At 40.2% G+C, this 20451-nt stretch overlaps 2 protein-coding genes across 4 annotated transcripts in view; one reads left to right on the top strand and one right to left on the bottom strand.

Moving 5' to 3' along the window:
• Positions 1 to 1642: 1642 nt before the first annotated feature.
• On the bottom strand, positions 1643 to 11965 carry tsnaxip1 (translin-associated factor X interacting protein 1). 2 transcript variants are annotated; one of them, XM_037540013.1, is made up of 16 exons: positions 11905 to 11965; positions 8849 to 8906; positions 8623 to 8729; positions 8239 to 8365; positions 7993 to 8086; positions 7452 to 7648; positions 5952 to 6093; positions 5592 to 5761; positions 4633 to 4792; positions 3881 to 4008; positions 3659 to 3787; positions 3193 to 3351; positions 2976 to 3085; positions 2517 to 2640; positions 2185 to 2291; positions 1643 to 2017 (listed from the first exon to the last, which is right to left on the bottom strand). In XM_037540013.1, exons 4-16 carry the CDS (start codon positions 8272 to 8274, stop codon positions 1813 to 1815), a joined length of 1761 nt encoding a protein of 586 aa, XP_037395910.1. In that variant the 5' UTR covers positions 8275 to 8365; positions 8623 to 8729; positions 8849 to 8906; positions 11905 to 11965; the 3' UTR covers positions 1643 to 1812. The 2 variants fall into 2 exon arrangements, with proteins under 2 accessions (XP_037395910.1, XP_017559682.1); XM_017704193.2 differs by lacking the exon at positions 11905 to 11965 and adding an exon at positions 10274 to 10381.
• ranbp10 (RAN binding protein 10) overlaps positions 10711 to 20451 on the top strand; it is a 52438-nt gene continuing 42697 nt past the window's right edge. The window contains exon 1 of one of the 2 annotated variants that reach the window (XM_017704194.2): positions 10711 to 11682. In XM_017704194.2, the coding sequence (XP_017559683.1) occupies positions 11484 to 11682 (199 nt within the window). In that variant the 5' untranslated portion in view covers positions 10711 to 11483. Of the gene's footprint in view, positions 11683 to 11939; positions 12047 to 20451 lie in introns of those variants that run through there. The other variant, XM_037540014.1, reaches the window with a different exon arrangement.

Below are 20451 nucleotides of genomic sequence, written 5' to 3'. Positions count from 1 at the left end.
TATTTCCCAATAGAAACAATCTAAACCCTTTGATACCTTAAATAATGATAAATCCTTCTCCTTGCGTTTTTTCCAGTCAGTCTGGTCCTAGTCACTCTTTAAAGTTTATGAATCTTTTTTTTTTTCAGTTTGCTGCATTACACTACTCACAAAAAGTTTTTGGCTTGCAGGTGAAATTTCAGGATAAACCTAAAATGCACTCTAACCTGTACAGGTGAACCTTCTCTTAACTTTTGAATGTACATGTCCAACCGTTCAGTGTTTCAGTACTTTTTGCACAACTTGCTGTTCTCTATCATGCTTAATGGCAAGGTGGTGGTGGTGGTATTACAGTGTGGGCAGGTGTGTCTAGTCAATACAGAACTGCCCTACACTTTGTGAATGGTACAGTGACAAGCCCATACTACTTGAATAACATCATTAATCCAGTCATTGTGCCACTGCATGAACAACTCAGGCCTAATTTCATCTTCACGGACGACAATGCTCCAGCTCATAGAGATCGCATCATTAGGGAACGGCTGCTGGAGACTGGGGTACCTCAAATGGAGTGGCCTGCACTTTCTCCAGACCTGAATCCCATAGAAAACCTATGGGATCAGCTGAGTCGCCATGTAGAGGTTCGTAACTCTGTACCCCAGAACATCAATGACCTGAGGGCCGCCCTTCAGTAGAGAAGACCAACTTCAGAAGAGTGGGATGCCATGCCTCAGCAGACAATGAGTCGACTTGTGAACAGCATGAGACGTCGTTGTCAAGCTGTAATTGATGCTCAAGGGCACATGACAAGTTATTGAGACATTGACATTTTTTGTTGGGGTATACCCACCACTGTTTTTGGCTTTTTTTCAATAAATTGTTTGAGATGAGGAAATCACCATTGCATGCTTCTACTTAAATGCCTGAATTTCACGATATAATATCACTGTAGCGTGAACTTTTTACGTTTTCCATTAATTTCACCTGAAAACCAAATATCCCTAATTTTTTGTGAGTAGTGTACTTTTCACTGTAAAGAATGAAAGGGTTGGAGGGGTCCATGTGAGAGGCAACTTATAGCACTAACTGAAATTGATTGAGAACACTGGCAATCAAAAGAACAGTGGAGATGAGAATGATGTTAGTCTTTCTACTGGCAAAAAATCAAAACCAAATCTCTCCCACTTCTCTATTTCTTGATGGAAAATATTTATCTTATGTTATATATGGTCATATAAACTGTTGCAGCTGCCAGTAGCTCAGCAGGTAAATACAGGTATGCAAAGTTCTCTATGTCTATTTAAGCTTTGAAAAAAATTTCGCATTCTTTAGTTTCAAGCATGCTCAGGATAAGGTTTTCTGAGAGTTCATTGGTTCCTTTTGAATGAATTTGGCTAGTGCACTTGGTCTTTGCTATAATATTTACAAAGAGAGCGCATAACTATGTAACTATTTTTTCATTACATAACAATGAAACATAATTTGACATCTATAAATGATTATTTTTGTGTTAACTAAATGAAACTTAGTTCACAGAGGTAATGTGATGACTGTTGATTGATGACTTTGCAGCAAAAAACTCTAATATATATCATTGTGTCGATATCCATTCCTCACTGAATAAATGATATAATTGAGCCGTTTTGCTGATTATTTACTGATGTCTTTTAATGCTTTTCCAAAATACAAAAAATAAAACTAAATCTACAAAAAAGAACAATTAATTTCTCTTGATTTCAAAACTAACTTTACCTCATATGCATAATATATAATGAATGTGTCACGTTGTCTAATACGTGGAGCCATATAAGCATGTGCAACATGTTTAAAAGTTTACTCAGGCAGAGTCATAGGTCCGGCCCTGCTCACATTGGCCACTGAGAGGCGCTGAAGGGCGATCTCAGTGTCCAGAAGTGTTGCATGCAGGTGCAGGTCTTTAGTTTGGAAGGCTTTACGTAGGTTCCAGTCCAGAGATGCAGAGTCCAGCGTAGGATCGATTGTTGTGAAAGCAGACCTTAAGTCCTCCAGATCCACTTCCCTGCAAGGCGGTGGGACAGGACTATTCAACATCCAATTTGCTGAACTATATATATATAAATATATATATATATATATATATATATATATATATATATATATATATATATATATATGTATGTATGTAATACCAATAGCTATTATTTTTAAGGCATAGTGGACTTTTACCCTTTGCCTTCTAGCTGTGTCCTCAGCTGGTTGATGTAATGATCTCTCTCTGCCATGGCCTGCCTTTTCACAAGACCGAGGAATTCCCCATGTTTTCCATCGGCATCCTGGAGTAGGAAGAAACAGAATCATTTTAGATGACATCGTTTTATCATATAATATCATATCTGATTAATGTCAAAATCATAACTGATAAACCAGTACAGTGTTAGTACAGGACATTGTTTGAATATAACACATTATATGAACATAAAATTCTGTGGTAGGTAAATTCAGAACATTTTTCACATAGATACATTTAGTCCAGTGTTGATGCCTTTTTTAGAGCTCACCTCTGAATACAGCCTCTGATAGGCAAAGCCTCCTCCGCTGGCCTCCAGTTCTGATTGTGCAGCCACCACCAGCTCCTCTAAATCCTGATCTTTCTTCAGGGGGAAAGCCATCCTCAGAGCCTCTCTGAAAATCAGAAGTTTCTCATTACTCACCATTATTAAAATTTTTATTTTATCTTCAGTGCAGCAAATGACACTTCAAAGAATCAGAGCCAGTTTCTCAGACCCGATTAATCCTAAATCTAGAGTAATACAGCTTTTTTTTTTGTATCGATATATTTATTGAAAATGTACAAAACTTCAGTAGAGGATAACAGTTAGTGAACATAACAACAGGTAATACAGCTTTTTTAATGGTGAATCACCACTGACATTACAATGTAGTTCAGGACTTTTAGTTCAAGTTTTAATTAATATCCAGGAAACAAGCTCTCAACACATTTTAATACCTCCCCCCACCTGAATTCAGACGCAGTAAGTGAACCACTCTCAGCGCTGTCACTTTGTATGAGCACTTTGAGCAGGTGAGACAGAAGGTCGGTCTGGCCATGGTACAAACTCTCATCCACCTGCCACACATCAACATAAATCAGCATTATTTACACTTAATTATTAACTGTTTAATACTTTATAAGCCGTAACCTCTATAGGTGGTGCCTCAGGTTTAAGAACCAACCTTGTCTGTGAGGATGTCATAGAAGAGACAGATGAAATCATCTTTCAGGTTACACTTGATGCTGTCCAGTAGGCTGTAGGCCCACTGTCCCGCCTGCTCCCCATGTTGTCTCTGCAGATACTGATGTAGAAACTCCTTCAGATCGCTGCTGTCATCTGTCTTATTGGAAAAGCAAACCACCAAGAAAGACATTATCACCTGCTTTAAAGGCCCTATATCTTACAATTACACCTGTGTACCAAAATCAGTCATTCATTTTTACATGAGCATTTCAACTTTATCCTGTAGAATTAAACAAGCTGTTTCAATGTGCCTTTAAGAACAAAGTATGCACATGATCTTTTTCTGATTGGTTGTCCTTCATTCAAAAAGCAGTCCAGGCTGAAAAACCTATAACATACAGTATGAACTGCTATAGGCTGTATAGGCCTGTTTGACTAATTTAAAGGCACTAAACTGGTGCTACCTTCTCTGCTTCACAAGCTTTTTCTCTCCATATGTCCTTTATAATTCTGAGAACATCAGCTTTTTTCAATCTGAGGTTCTTCAGCTGCCCCTCATAGCGCAGGTAGATTGGAACATCATTAGAGGCACCCTGGGAAAACAAAAAACATCTTTATTAGAAGGCAGGTCCTCTTGAGTTCCATCAGCCACAAGAAGTGCAGGTGCAGGTAGTAGTTGAACTTGCCAGTCCAGTGAAGAACTCTTTCTGGTCCAAGCCCATGCTGTTCTGCTCCTCCAGCAGAATCTCCAGCCTTTTCTTACTGGGCTGGCCCTCAAAGATCTCAGAGCAGCGTTCCCTGCCACCAAGAACATCTTAAAACAACATGTAGAGTTACACAAACAATACAGTAACAGTCTATACAGTTTCTCCATTGCAATTCTCAGTAAGTCCATAGGACAATGGAATACACAGCCGTTCAAAAGCTTGGAATCACATGTCAAATTAATATATATATATTTTTAATGTTCAACTCACAGAATGTAGATTTAAATATATTTTAGATGTTTTACTCAATATTTAATTGATAAACAATATAATGTTTTCATCTATTTAGAATCAAGAATCAAGAAGTTTTGGCCTTGAAGTTTGACCACTACTTTTAATACACACTGCATTCCGGATATTACTTTTCTTATAACTTCATTCTTGATGTCGTACAGCATTCTCATTCATTTTAGTCTCATCTATATCTCTGTTCATCAATCTAGATTTATTTTTTTCCTGTTCTAAGAATATCAGTTTGTGACAAATCATATGAAACTGGTGAAGTAATACATGAGTAACATATTAGAATCCTTCTACAAGCATTGTTTATCTGCAATCAAAAATGGTTTATTTTATTGAAAAATAAAAAAATCATATATTGGAATCCTAACCCTAACCCTATTTTTAATACATTACATTATTTATGGGAGTACTGGTACATAGCGCTATACCTGCACATTGTTCCCAGCATGGTCTAGGAGTGGAGGTCTCTCGGAAAACCTCTAGGTCATTCTGAAGGCTGTCTCTCTGCAGGCTGACCTGTCGGTGTACGTCTAGCAGCGTGTCATATTCTGCCTTCATTTGGTCAAAGTCTGTCTGTAAGGTCTCCAGCTGCAACAGGGAATCCAAGTCTCATTGTCAGAGCTTGAGCTGTGCTGGCTGATCTGTATACTGTTGATATAATCAAGGCTTTAACTTAAGCATTTATGTATGTTGTTATATAATATATTTTGGGATGTCCAACTGTGTTTCAGCTGTTCTTTTGATTTATGATAGCCCATATCCTACATTTTACTTGTGTCTTTTTTTTTTCTTCCCTAAATCCAATTTCAACATATGTGTGGTTTTATGCACCAAAAGCAGTCCTAATTCATTTAGACCTTTTTAACCTCTGTTTACCTCTTAGAGTTTTTTGTTATTGTGCTTTTAAGACTGAAATATGGATATTTGATCAATTGTACAAGCAGTCCAGGCTGAAATACTCTATAATCTCAGTGTGAGTGAGCAAGGCTAATATGCCATAGGTTGAGTAGATAGACAAATGTAAATGTGTTGATTTTTGTGACATAACAAAAACAATAAATTAAAAATAAACTGCTTAGTTTCCATATTTGGACCTTGCATTGGGGGGGGGGGGGGGGGGGGGGGGGGGGTGAAGGGTACATTTTGAACATTTAACAATGATTACATACAACAAACTGTTTAATTAAAAGTGACTGAGGAAAATGTATTTTTTATGATATGGTCAATTTAAAATGTTAACTAGGTCCTATGGTAATAACTGTCACTTGTCAAAGCAAAAGAAACTACCTGTATTTAGTATTAACAGCATTCGCAAATGTTAATTTTGTGGAAGAAAATGAACAATGCCTTGGTTTTCCTGAGAGTCACATGAAGTGCTGCCTCATACCTTTAGGAGGTTCTCTCTATTCATGCTGTCTAGATTCTCCCAGTCTCTCCGAGGAACCACATCTCCGTATTCTGCGTGCAAGCGGTTCAGCTCCACCTGGGCCTTGCTTAGACCCTCTCTACACACCTTTAGAGCCAGCTTCACCTTCACAGGATCCTCAGATTGCTCCTCTAAAAGAAGAGGAAACAACGAACACACTGATTTATTGTATTCATTGGAAAGCAACATATGAACTCAGTCCAGCAGTGTTTGATCAAAATCCAACTTGACTTCTTCCAACTGCGATCAATGACTCATAGTGCCTCTGTGTGGCCAAAAGCATCTACTGATTTTCAGGATTATCTGCTGAGTATTACTGACTGTCACAGTCGTGCTCCATGTTAGGCTTCTCCTCTGGGCTGCAGCTCATGCTGCTGATATTGGCAATGAGCAGCTTGCGGGCATCACACTCCTCCCTGTACTGCAGATACTGCGCTGCCAGTTCCTTCTCTAAATGATAAACCTGTGAAGAAACCCAAGACAGAAGAAGTCAACATTGAAATAAAATAAGTGCACATACTGTAAATAACATTCTAGTAGTGTTAGCGTGTTAGAGCTCCACAAGCCCTTCATCCTTTGGATGTCATGTATTTAAGTTGTTTCTAATTTTCACTGCAATAGGAATGGCTTGTCATGTTATCTTACTAAGAAGTAAAACAGAACAAACTGCTTAGATTGCACTTTAGATAATGCGATAAACTATAATACAACTATTAATCTATTTTATCTCTGCACACAAACACTGACAGTGATGTTATCACAGAGCTCCAATGCCATCTCAAATATCTAATTCAAGCCCTTTTCAAGAATAGTCAGATACATCTCACATTAGTGCCAAGACAATTTACTTGATTCACATAGGAATATTAGAACAAATTGGAATACAGTGCTGTGCAAAAGTCAGAGACCATCCTTGATTTATTATGGGACTCAACAATGGTGCAACGCCTGGTAGACCACCAAAACTGTCACTTTCATCTATGAGATCTGTAAAATCCACATTTTTATGTCCACCTCAACGCTATGAATCTGAACGGACATGTAGCTGTCAAGAAGCCATTACTGAGAAAAGGAAAAAGAGAAAAGAGAAGAAAGTTTACAAAACTAACAAAGAAGCTGCTGGTGTTTTCAGAACAGTGCACTGAGCAATCCAGACCTGAATGTGATTACTTGGATTGTGGAAAACAGAAGATTTCTTTTAAAAACTAAAAGCAAGTCTCCTGAAGGGAATGGAAGCTCCAAATAAAATGTAGGCACACTAAAAATGGAAAGAAATAGATATTGAAGTTGTTGTTTGGCTGTTGAGGCTTCTATTTAATTTTCAGTGAAATATATTTTCTGGTTTTTCCTGACACTGAAAAATGAATAATATTCATTTTTAATGGCCGTAGACTGGAAATGAAACAAAGGAAGGATGGACTTTGACATTTGCACTGTACTATACATACAAATCAACATTCATATAATAAAAAGTAACGATTAAATAAAAGCCACTGATATCTTGTGAGCTGGCTAGGAAAGCAGTGGTTTGGTTCCTGAGATCTCTGTGCAGGATGAATTTGTTACATTCAATCAGCAGTTAACCTGATTTAATTCTGAAAAATACAAATTAAAAAAATTTTACCAGTTCTTTGTCTCCTTTAGTACACATGGTTGGCATTAATGAAGCAGCACTCTAAATCCACAACATTGAAAAATCCTAAATAAATAAGGTTTGTATAGTTTAACAAGTCTGTTACATTACAAATCTCTAACAACAATATATAGATCCCTTAGGCAGGTAAGTAATTACAACAGTATAGGTGATAGAACAGGGCCGACCTGGGTCTGCAAGGCTCTCTGTTGCTCCCTCATGCTCTCAGTGACCTGCTGCAGATGCTGGCGCTCCTCTTTTAAAGCCCTGATCTCAGTCCTCTCCTGCTCCCTCAAACCCAGAACTTTCTTCTCACACTGCTCAGACAACAGCACCAGCTGAGCCCGGAGAGGCTCCAACTCACGGATCTGCTCCTGCAAATACGCTGGGACAACAGTTAACAAAACTTCATAAGCAAAACTTACATCAGAGTCAGAATGAATTTACAGGCCTTAAGTACATTCTGTAAATTAGAACATTACATATAATTTGATGTATAGATACCAGACTTGCTTTTAATGTCCATTATCATAAGTTTACAGCACTGAGCATTATTAGGCAGAGCCCTGACACAGGACTTGAGGTTAATGTTGTAATTTGCATCTGTTTTGAGGAAAGTAGTGCTTTGTGAAACTGCCACTTCACATTAAACATATGTAATACAAAAGTGACAATAAGGCTATACAGTAAATGCATCATACAATCATTTGGAGCAAAGTGTACACATACCAAGAGTGATGTCATATTCATTCTTGATGGCGGACAACAGTGGCTTGTATGTTTTAAAGTTTTCAATAAAATAGTCAAAAACCTCCCGGTAAGCCTTCATAAGACAAACAAGAAAGTTAGATGAAGAGTTCTTCATTTGTGGCATGTATCATTTGGGAATAGTTAAAAACAAGAACTTGGCACTAAACTAACAACAAATCTCTGCTATATACAAGTTTAAATTGTCTCCACGTCTAAAGTGTCAACCTGAAGTTTACGCTCCTGGAGTTTGGGGCTAAGCATGTCTAGAGATGTCAGTTCTCTCCTCAGAAAGCACTCGAGCTGTTCCAGGAACCGCGGCTTAGAAACAGGTCCTCCAAATTCATCACTGAACCTGCAGCACACAATGCATTACGAGGTATGAGCCACTGCCAGGATTGTTTCTGAACATTTCAACGACAGCCTACTTGGTATGCATAAATAAAATAATTTATTTAATAAAATAAATGCAAATAATAACATAAATATGTGATTTAGAGAGACATTATTATATTCTTTCAAAAAAATGTGATTTTAACATTACTAGAAAACATTTGAGTTCTAAAAAAAGACATAACACTTTATATACGCTTTTATCTTCTAATAACAGACCCGTGATGCTCATTCGCTCCAGATGAAGGAGTTTTTTGCCGGGCAACCTGAGAGGTGATGTGGGCAGGCCAGGTTGAAAGGTAGCCAGAAGCATCAGCACCTTTAGTCTGAAAGAACAGGGATGTCATTTTAAATGAAGGCCTGTGAGACACACACAGAACAGAATGAGTTGATACATGGCAAGTTATTGTTAGAGTATGTCCTAATAAGATCATACACTACTAACTCTGAGTAATCTTGAAGCAGGCTTCGCTTGCCATTGAGTCCCCTTGCCTGATGAAGTCCTAGAACAAAGAAGAAACACAAACTAATGGCATGGCACCTATTATTAACACTTTATAAACAGTAAAAACATTGTTTGAGGTGTGTGTAGATACTGCTACTATTGAAAACAGACATATTCCTTATGTTTTTAAGCCATATAAGACAACTAAATTTTGTATGGAAAGGAATAATGCCACTGAACTTCTTCTTAGCATAAAGTGTTCAAATTTTGGACAGTTATATGTTGGAAGAACATCAAAATTAAAAACCTAGCACTCCCATACAACATTAAGCGACAAAAACTCACTTTCTAGCCGTATGGTTTGATACATTTCTATAGACTCAGAAAACATATGCCCCAAAGTTAAAATCAAAATCTCAGAAATGGACATGAATCTTTTACAGGGAATTCTTTTCAAGGTTGCATATTTAAATGGTTAAGAAGGAAACAAAGTCATTCAGAGTGGTTTTGTGTGAAATGCTACTTTCTAGAGAATCTTGTCAAACCAGAACTCTTTACAGTGGTAGTGACAAGAACCAGACATCCGCCTCTAAATGCTCCCTTACAACGATATTATTACATGAAACAGTTATGAATACTTAGCTTGATGTCTGAGACATTGTTTTATGTTTATTTCTCATTATTTATTCAAATCTATTCATTAGGGGTACACACAGGGCATTTAAGGCAAAGTAGTCCATAAAGAAAACTTTTTTTCAGACTTATGACTAATTTACCATGATCAACATCACATGTAAAACTCAGACGACTCACGCAGGTTCACTGGTGGGTTAAAAAAAATGGACATACACATTGGGAACCAGGGTTCCTATTCCTATTAACCTAGCTTCTCTACAATGAACCATTTCACATCAAACCACTTTGAACGACTCTGACACTTACAAGAAGTGCTTTGTCTATCTAGAGAAAGAAATATTCCGAAATGTTGAACAACCCCTGTTATCGACACTTAAGGCCGGTTTTCCAGATTCAGGTTGAGGCTAAACCAAAACTAAATTAATGTCCAGAGATTATTAGCCATTTGCACTGCAGGCGGAGGGCTACTTGATTCATATGCTCGTCTACAGAGAAAAGTTACAGCTACTTCAGTTTCAAACGTAGACGTCGCTAGCCAGGACTAATTTCATGCACTGGTAGCTTTATTTTTTTTTTTTTAATCGAACCACAGAAATACAAATAGAAATGCATGAATGGTTTCATCTCACAGCAGGAGCATAGGTTAGTTAAATCTGTGAGCGGTGGGGCAGCTGGGTGTGACAGCCACCTCTCCGTCATTTTAAAGACCGCAGTTCTACAACATTTCCACACGTTTTAACGCCCTTTTTTGGCTACTGCCCACATTTGCTAAGCCATATTTATTCTTGCCTTTCAGACGTTGAGAGGGGCGGTAAGCGTACGTCCTTTTGTATCGACATGCAGAAAAGCATTCAAATAAAAAGCGTCTTCACTTTAACAGAACCTCACGGCACGGCATTGTTGTTGTTTATAAGTGGTTACCATAGTATCGAAGGACCCCCACTAAGCCCTTCAATTGGCAGGTGGCTGTAGCGTGCCTGAAATGAGGGTGAATTATTGTCGGTGGCAAAAAAATAATGTACTCGCTCCAAGCTAGTTACTCATCAAAATGAACTATAAATCCACATGTGTTTTCTTGAAGGGAGTATCAGGCCCGGCGCAATGTCAATATTCCTGAATCGACGCAATATTTCATCAAGGCAACGCTGAATACGCCCATCTCTTTCACACATGATCCACGGGCTTGTTTTTCTGAGCCTGTTCACGGCGCAGCGTCTGTTTTTCCAGAGTGACCAGCATATTCAAAAATTGCTCTGCTGACGTAGTAGTGGCTATTCATCTCACAGTGGCTGTATGCTAGCAATCTAGTTAATACATTTTGTACTCTGACCATCAATAAATCAAGAACTGTTAATGTGACGTCACTAAAGTCCAAGAATAGTGTTACTGTAATATCTCGTGTAACCGCCGCGAGTTGCCGATTTACAGTAAAAAAAAAAGAGAGAAGGGCTTCGCTGTGCGCCAAATTGCACAAAATGTTCCGTGGCTTAGGCATTCATAATGCCTGGAAAGACATAAGGATTAATATGATCTCTGTTACATAAAGAGTTGTACTGTACTTAGCGAGAGTAGCTGTGTGTGAAATTGTTTTCCTGAACGCAAGAACAGTGATACAGATTCTCAAAGGACCCGAAAGATAAACGACGCCTGGCGCCCAAGCTTGTGGCAAGTAAACAGAGAAAGCACCGAGAACGGCCACTAATTAATTCCTATAACTACTTGTACTAGGCTTCTACTTCACTCGATCACCCTTTTTTCCAGACTCCCGTTATTTATGGGTTTTGTAGTTTACAGCCCTGCTGGTGTCGTCGTTAGGTAATGCACGGGGTCGTCCGTTGAACGACATTACCCACACGTCTCTGCGCGTTCTACTGTAGAAGCGTTGCTTATCCGGGGATATCGCTACTGCTGTTTCTGCTCAGTCTATCGCTCTCCCCCCCCCCTTTTTAGCGGATTGACACAACAGGGTAGGAATTAGAAGACGGAAAACAGGGGAAAAATGGCAGAGCTTGGAGCGGGGAGCCTGCTGCCGGGTGATCCTTCTTCAAATGACCAAGAGCAGGAGCTGAACGAGCGTCTGAAGCGGCTGTACCCGGCCGTGAACGAGGAAGAGACCCCGTTACCCCGATCCTGGAGCCCCAAGGATAAGTACAGCTACATCGGGCTCTCGCAGAACAATCTGCGGGTGCATTACAAAGGTACACAGCCGTGACAGCAACTCTCCAACGCTGTTTCGGCCATCGGCTTTCGGGCCTCGGCCGCCCCACGGGCAGATTGTGTGTTGTTATGTGAATGTGTGTGTTGGAGTGTGTTTGTGTGTGTGCCAGCTCTCCAAGCTGCTTTCCGTCCCTCTGCTTTGTTTCAGAAGAGGAAAGAGGAATATACCCGAACGGGTGACAGATTACAGCAAAACATCTCACCGCTTGGCTAGCGACAGCGGCTAGCTGCTTAGCTGAGGCGAACCGTGTTTAGACAGGACGGTCTTGTTTGGATATAAAACTCATTCCAGTATGTGCTTTTATCGCTGACATTGTATCCCAGAAACACTACACGCCACGCTAGGTATGTTTTTTTTGTTTAACCTAAACTAATTCCCCTCACAATTTTAGGACATTGTTCAAAGCTAGTAAGCGTTAGCAACCCGATCACCGGATGAAAACAGGTAGCGTTAGTTTAGCAAGGCAGATGCAGCAATGATAAAAACGCGTTAGTAACAACGTCTCCTCTTCTGTCGTGTCTCTTTTTGAACATTAGAGCCAGAAAGGTCGGTGGGTTTTCTGCGTGGCTTTCTTTCACCTACAGCGGTGTCGCAACAGGCCGAACACCTAAACGATCCAGATCAACTTTATTATTTTATGTGTGGTTTACGCTTAATGCCTAACCGCAACGCGGCTTTAGTTAACGTTGCACATCATCGTTTTGCCCATACACTGAACTCGGGCGTGTGCGTGTTAACTTGTGCCGGGCGAAATAAACATCGGGTGAGCTCCCGATTGTGAAATACTGGCCATTTCGAGTCATTTTGAGTCCTGTGGTACGATTTATGTCTGTCAGCTCTGGCGCTGTCCGACCACACAGATGCCTTCTGCGACATCTCCACTCTTTTCCCGGTGCAGATGTGCGGTGTCCGGGGCTCTGATGAAACGCAGTGAAAGCCTAGCGTTGGTATTCATCATCGGGTTAAGCGGCTCTGTGCGTTTTATAACCCCTCCGACGATGAACTCGCTTTGCCCTGCCTGCTGCAATGCCAAGCAAACGGGCTTGCGGTGCAATGGGGATTTATCTCGTTAAAGGGGGTCAGAGCGCATCGGTCCATTGTACATGCGAGCATTTCAAATGGCAGTAATATCTTGGAGAAACAAGCACACGGGCACGTTCAGCAATCAAACGTCTCGAACATAGTGTCCCATTATAGGAGGCGTCTCCAGTCACATTCCTGTTATAGATGAACAAAACTGCTCAGTCGGAAATAGAGCTGCCACTCTTTGATTGAATTCTGTTGTGCCGTTCGGTGATCTGTCAGCTCTCATGTTTCAGCGTTTCTTTACAGATGAGAAGAGCACCCCATACAGGCGAGGTGTGTGTTTACTGCTCTATTTTGTACGTGAATCTGGTTGGCAACAATAGAGAAAATGTTCACTCATCTTGCTTGTGTTATGTGCCTCCCTGCTGCCCAGGTCTATTGTGATATTGATTTCATCACACAATATACGTATTATGGACTGCACACAGGAAATCATTGTGTGTGCCGTTCATAATATTGAGTGTTTTGATCACTCTGTTCTGGGAGTATGAGGTCAGGATCTTGACAGTGGTCTGAGTTTGTGATCGGCATAATGCCTGTGATTACCCACTTTCGGGTCCCTTCCCACCCCATTGTCTCAGCAAGTTCGTGGCAGCTGGATTTAACCTGCTACTCCTGCCTCACCCTTGTGATTTCAGTGCTATTTTGGCCAGTGTGCCAGTTTCCGTTTCTCTGGGCTAAATTGAAGCTAATTTGTGCAAGGCCCTGCTTTGTCAAGATAAGAGCTGCCTCAGCTTTAATTGGGAGAGCAGGACAGCGTGGCGGTCAGAGCGAACTGGCTTTGTGCGTGCTGTGTTTTTGGCTTTTGTGTTTGAGTCGAGGGCTTGAGAGTGGCCTTTAAAGGGAGCTGAGAGGTTGCTGGGTTAGTCTTCTGTTTTTCACTGTGTACCCAATCAAAGGAAGCTAAAAAGAAAAAAGGACGGCTCTGGAGCGAGATGCCTGTCAGTTAGGTTAGGTTCTGGTCAACAGTTAGCTGGTTAGCTGAGGCAGACCGTGTGTCTTTGGCAGTTTAACTCATTTGTAAATGTGTTTTTATCATTGACTCCCTATTATTTAAAGCTAGTAGCTTTTCCATGCTGTACTCCAGGTAGCAAGATAACTACAGTCTAAATTATATAAATGATAATGGCCATGTCTCCTTTATTGACATTTTTGAAATGTAGAGTGAGAGAGGTTTCATGCTCGGGTTGCCCTGATCTAGAGCACTGACGCAACAGGCCGAGTATACGGTTTATGTCCTGCATGTACTGTGTAGGTCAGTTCCTGGGCTTTGGTGTACAGCTTTTTGTCTGAAATTACAATGTGAATGTGCTGACCGGGTTGATATTTCACAAAGCAGGATTTCTCCATTAGCCACATAAGCCCAAAGTCAAGTCTGTCTAAAAGAAGAAAGAGATAAGAAATGTTCCTATTAGGCAGTCTTCACTTTGAGCTTACTGAGAAGTCTTTTGAAATAGCCCCCTACTGATGCAGAGAAGAAATCTAGGCTAGCATCTTTATGCAGATCTTGATCCAGCCTTTTTGGCCCAGTACCTATTCCAGTGTCGGTATATAGGGGCTAGTGTACCTTACTGGAGAAGATCATACACCAGTATTGTTTTTAGGATTGTGCAGTTTTTAAGTTAGATTGTTCTAGAACGTTTACAAAATGCATTTTTGCAGTTTTTAAACAAGCACGATTGTGAAGCAGTACCTAGTGTGGAGAAGTCATAGCTAGCAATATCCTTTTTATGTAATATAGTGTCAGTTCAATACATTGGCTTGGTGCCTCACTCTTTTGACTCTGTCTGTGATGTGTTTTGACTAGATATGGCACGCAGACGTCTGAAGTCATGTCATCACTCTGTGGTTGGCACCTGTCCATAGTAGGAGCTCTGTAGCTAAACCACTGTTCTCCATGAGAAAAATTAAGTGTTTAAAAGATTTCTTCTGTTGTACCCTGTTAAACCACTGGGTTCTCAAGCCAGGACATTTTGCAGTACATGTATCTGTCAGATAAGGAGGTTAAGGACCTGAAATACAAATATTGCTACATGCAAGCTAACACTGCTACACTGAATTGACATGATAATATTGGTAAACTCACCAAAATACCCCAAGCAAACTAACAAGCTTTGTCAAATGTGATATTTAAGTTACTTTTGCAGTTTTAGTAGCCGGTGTTGGTATAATACAGTGTTGGAAGGCTTTCATGTAACATCATTTCAGTGCACAGTGTTAGCTTGCTAGTAGAATGTATGTAGCATCGTTCATAGTTTGATTGCTGGACAGTTTTTTGCTGAAACTTGTGGTGGAGTGGGAGTGTAAGTATGACAGCACATAATTTGCCGGGCATTTGAGTTCTTAATATGGGCATGACTATGGAATGACGCAAGCCTTCATAGGTCTATAGGTGCAATGGGTATTGGTATAAGGCTGATATCAGAAGAAAGTATTGACTTGGAGATGGAGGGGGGAAAAGTAATGAATTCAACCCTTTGAACTGAGTGAGAGTGTGCTTTAAACAGTTTAAAGCTTTTTTGGCCTACTTTTAGATGCTTATCTAAAGTGAAATGCTTCAATTAAAACTAATTTTAAAGCTTGGTAGTTTAAAAAAACAAATGTCTCATCAGAAAAGAAAACGTGGTATCATGTCATCTCTAGTTTTAACCTAAATTGAAAGACGAATGCATGCTTGATAGAGTTAACAGGTTAGTGGGGTGTGTGTGTGTGTGTGTGTGTGTGTGTGTGTGTGTGTGTGTGTGTGTGTGTGTGTCTGTGTGTGTCATTAGCTGAGTTATGTGCCTGCTGTTAGCTGACTGCACTGTTTGCGCATGCAGAGGGGCTTCAGCCTCCTGAAGAGCCAATCATGCATGCTCAGTGACATCACCAGATTGTGTCGGCTTCCCTCTAGTGTCTTCGAGAGAGTCTGGGAAGCTGTGTTTGCTAACACTGGCACATCGCTTCTCGTCTCCCTCTCCCTTTGTTCCCTTCTCATATTTTTTCCCCTGTTACTGCTTTTCTTTCTGCCCGGCTGCTGTTCAGATGTGCTGTTTTGTCAGCCCCTGCGTTGTGTTTACATCCTTCAGCCTTGACCTGTCAAGGTTTCTTTGTGTACCCTACCTGTAGGGCTGGGTGAAAAGGCAAAATATATATCACAATACTTCAAGACACCTCCACAGTACATAATATTTATCATAATTTTTTTTTTTTTGAGGTTGTAAATAATGTTGCTCCGATACCAGTACTGTATTGGTATTGGCGCCGATACTGGCACCTAAATGCAGTATAATCAAAAGCTGTAATGCCAGTATTTGGTCCCAGAATGGTAGTAGTGGGTGGAATTCTTCCTAACCTATTGGGTTCACTGGTATTTCACAAATACAGCAGATAACACAACATACAAATAGTGTAAAACACATCAACCTTAACAGCTTAACTCAACAACTGAGCCATTGCTTATTTTAGTAATCACTCATCTCCAGCTTTGTAATCAGTTATAGTCCGAGTTAAAGTTAGTCTAGGTGAGCCGGGCTTGTGTGTCCAGTAGCCCCACCTGTGGTACAACTCCATTGATTTGGTCACACAGCAGCGGGGTCTCGTGGGGTCTCTATTTACTGAATTGTAGCAGAGTCTGACACTTGAAGATGTAAATGCGAGTCTGTGGGACAGGCGTATGAGACAGTTGACTTGAGGAATTTGAATGTGTAACAACATTTGGCGTCATTTTTGCCGAACCAGAGAAGCTGTTATGTGCTTACATGTACACACCACTGCTGATCTAAATAGTTTGTTTCAGTTTTTTAACTATTTTGCACAATATTTCAGTTGCTAAATATGGTACTTATTACTAACTATACAACAGTACTGATTGTGTATAATAAATAAACAAAATTAGGTTTCTGAGTTCTAGGCAACAATAAAAAAAAAGCAGTGGTAGCCACTGAATACACGGTTGTATTGTAATCTGGGTATTTTAATTAATCACCTTGGGCTGTTTACACTAACTGTTTGCTAAATGTTTACTAAGTTCAGGTTTACACGTTACATATAACGTTTACTGTCAGATGGCTAGAAACCGCTGATTAAAAAATAAACATTTTGTTGTCACAAAAATATTTAAGAATAAAGAGAAAATATGACTGGTATTCCGCTTCATTTGTACACGTTGTTCTATACTGGATACTTTTTCCATAGAATGCAGGCGGCTGGCGTGTTTTCTAGGTAGCACATTTCTAGCTTGGTTCTGAACAAATAGAGCAAGGTCTGCGTTAGTTAGCTGTTAGTAGTTAAGACATGACTTGAGAATTTGTGGTGCTACCAAATTTAGGAGAACAATTGCTAACTAATTTTAGCCAAAGACTTTACGCACACACTTTTCACACTTGTTCTAAATACTTGAGTCCGCACCCAGGACCGATTCTGGGCTTGGATGGAGGAGGGGCTCATTGTCATTGGATTGCTTTCACACAAGTTGTCTGTCCGTGGATTGATTGTGCAATTTCGTGTGTCACTTTTTCTATGTGCAGGTTTGCAAAAGGGTAGGCACTCGCTTCATCGGTTGGCTGCATCTTATTATTTTCCTTAATACAATACTAAAGCATTCTTTATTACAAATACTCAAGCAGCAAAGAACAGTGCTGTTTTTTTTTCACAACAGTCCTTTTCCCCACCGTCATTGAAACTTAAGAGATGTAAAGCACTAGGTCGGAGCGTTCACATTACAAAATGAACTAACCATTATGGTTCATTTTGCCTGGACTGGATAGATTCTACATGTGCGGCGGACAGTACCAGAGTTTGTTGGAACAAACTCAAGACCATCGATTTCAGAAGGACCAAAGAGCAGTTCTCAGGACCGCTCTGAGGCTCAAAAACAGCTTCACACTTGACCAAACGTACTGAACTCGCAGAGCAAGTGGTCTTGGGTCTTGATAGAAGCTCTGGTGTGAAAACGCCCTTCGGTATAAGCCAGTCTGACCCCGTCCATGTAAACAATGCAGGCTAAAATCTTTATTAAAGATCTTACTCTCATCTACATGTGAGGAAACTGATATGAGCTTATGCTTTTCAATGTTACAAACCGGATAAAAACATTGCTCATCTAATGCGCATGTTCTGCTCTTTGTTTTTGCAGCAATGCAAAATAAAACTACTGTCTTTGATGACAACAAAGAGCATTATTCCATTCTTGTTTCAGACCCAAACCACTTGAACACACATCATGTACTTACAACTAGAGATGTGCATGGGCACCCACACACTTGGTTAACTGTTTAAGGCGCTGTTTATTCGAATGCTGAAATGACTCTTTGATTATTCGTTATTATGGTTCATTTCAGGAAGACAGAGAAAACGTATAGGCTACTGATTCAGTGACAGTTTTGTTTTACAGTACTGTAAAGTTTGGAAAGTTTGCTCTTATTTGCCTGTAAGAGTATGTATCATTTAAACTACTCAACACTCTACTACTCAGACACAAGTGCTTTAATGTAATTGAGTAACTAAGGATGCATTGTAAAGAAAGAGATGCAGCTTTATCACTAACATGGCTGAATAAGATACTGTAGCTGATGTTGGGAAACCCACCGATATCCCTCAGCTATTTTTGTTTTAAGTATAATCCTTTGCATACTGCTGATTTTTTTTTTTTTTTGCAACACCACTGCTGTTCACCTACAGGCTTACATTAATTTCAAGTAAAGTCAGTTTTCTTTGCTGATGTTTTTGCCTTGCCCACAGCTAACCAAGTATCCGTTCGTTAAACTTTTTTGGGCACTTTTATGGGAATTAGTCAGAATGCAGATCACTGTTTACAACCTCCAAAGTCATAGTCATAGTAGGAACTTCCAAGGAGGACCTAAAGGCAGCGATTGAATCATGGAAAGCGTGTTGGCTCAGGCTTCACGTATTAGCTTTTAGCCGGTGCTTTACATTGTGGTTTGAACGAACTCTGATTTTGTTTAGTGTTTTTAAGTTGCTAAGGAATGGAAAAGGGAGAAACTCCACTGTGCCGTTCTAAAGTCTCAGATGTTGTACTTTTATGTTAAGCGCTAATAAACTGAAAATGGAAGCTTTTACACCTTAACATTCCTTATTTTTGCTGTATTGAAAAATGTATTAAATTAAGGCACCACTCAATTGTATCAAATTGTGTTATGTATTTTGAGAATTATTACACCCGTGCTGCCACTTAACATCCTTCCTTTGTGTCTGATTGGTCTTGTGTGCTTTTGTAGGAAGCTTGTGCACCTCATGCATTTGGTGTTTCATTTTGGTGGTTTCCTTTATACTGTTTCCTTAGCAGTGGTGTGACTTGGGTGTGTCATTCATAGGCTCTAGCCCTGTCAGAAGAGGTGCCGTGGATTAAGGCCATATTCCGTTCTGCATAAATGTGAGCTATTTGGGTTTTAATAGGGTCAGTGTTTTTATTAATGATTAAGCCATTCTGCAGTAGCAAGCTGTTAACAGATTACCTCTCCCAAGTGAAAATAAATCAGTGGCCTGCATATCAGAATAGAAAGCAGGCCTGGTGCAAAACGGATGACCAAATGGCTGCATCTTACACAGGGTGAATGTTGTCAGGGTGTCATCCATTCACCAATGACAGGCTATGATTATGTACAGTGGGTAAAAGCTGTGTTTGTGAGAGACACACACACGGCAAGAAGGAGAAAATCCGTCAGGGTCGTCTTGCTCCTGTGTGCTGTTAGGTTGTGTGTTGGTGGTATAAATAGAACAGTGTGTGAGGGATGGGGGCAGGAATGAGCGCATATGTGTGCAGTTGTATGTGAGTTTGTGTGTGTGTGTGTGTGAGAGAGAGAGAGAGAGAAGGGTTTATACATACAGGGTCGTCTGACTTTACTCCGCTCGTGTGAGTGAGTTATATAAATAGATATTGTGTGTGTGTTTTTTCAATGTTTCATTATGGATGTTTGTCTGGGCATAACAGGGAGGCCTGCTATGGCCTGGTCGTAGAACTGAGGATGCTAAAATTAGGGGTGATTAATATTGCTGCTGAAATCGGAGATGATGAATATTCACTTAATTCATTAGTCATAATGTAATAGACTGTAGTAATGTATGGCTGACAGTCTGTCGTATTTCTTCACTATGTAGGACTGGGTGATGTGCAGCCAGTATGTTTTCGTCAAGACATTCGATTTTGTCTGCCACACGTGCGGTAGTTTCCATTGGCATATACTGATATTTTACTAGTATATATGAAATGTATAAGACTTGTTGTTGCCATGAATAGAAAACCTTTTGAAACAGTCTTTTAAGGTCACATTAGTCATTTTAACTTTAATATACTTGTTTTGGGGGCAGTCGTGGGCTGGAGGTTAGGGAGCATGCCCTGTGACCGGAAGGTTGTCGGTTCGATCCCCAGGGCCGACACTCCATGACTGAGGTGTCCTTGAGTAAGACACCTAACCCCCAACTGCTCCCCGGGTGCCGTGGATAGGGCTGCCCACCGCTCCGGGCAAGTGTGCTCACTGCCCCCTAGTGTGTGTGTGTGTTCACTAGTGTGTATGTGGTGTTTTTGCAATAGACAGATTAAGAATTTGTGGCCAGAATTGTAGAATCATTTATCCTATATGCATTATATTATATTGTATTTACAATTAAGAAACATGTGTAACTAAACCAAAAACTGCCCAGGTGCTGCTTTGAAGAAGAAATG

This window comes from Pygocentrus nattereri, chromosome 7, assembly GCF_015220715.1.
Source record: "Pygocentrus nattereri isolate fPygNat1 chromosome 7, fPygNat1.pri, whole genome shotgun sequence".
NCBI lineage: Eukaryota > Metazoa > Chordata > Actinopteri > Characiformes > Serrasalmidae > Pygocentrus > Pygocentrus nattereri.
Note: the sequence above shows the minus strand (reverse complement) of the source record. Positions and strands in the feature narration are given on the sequence as shown.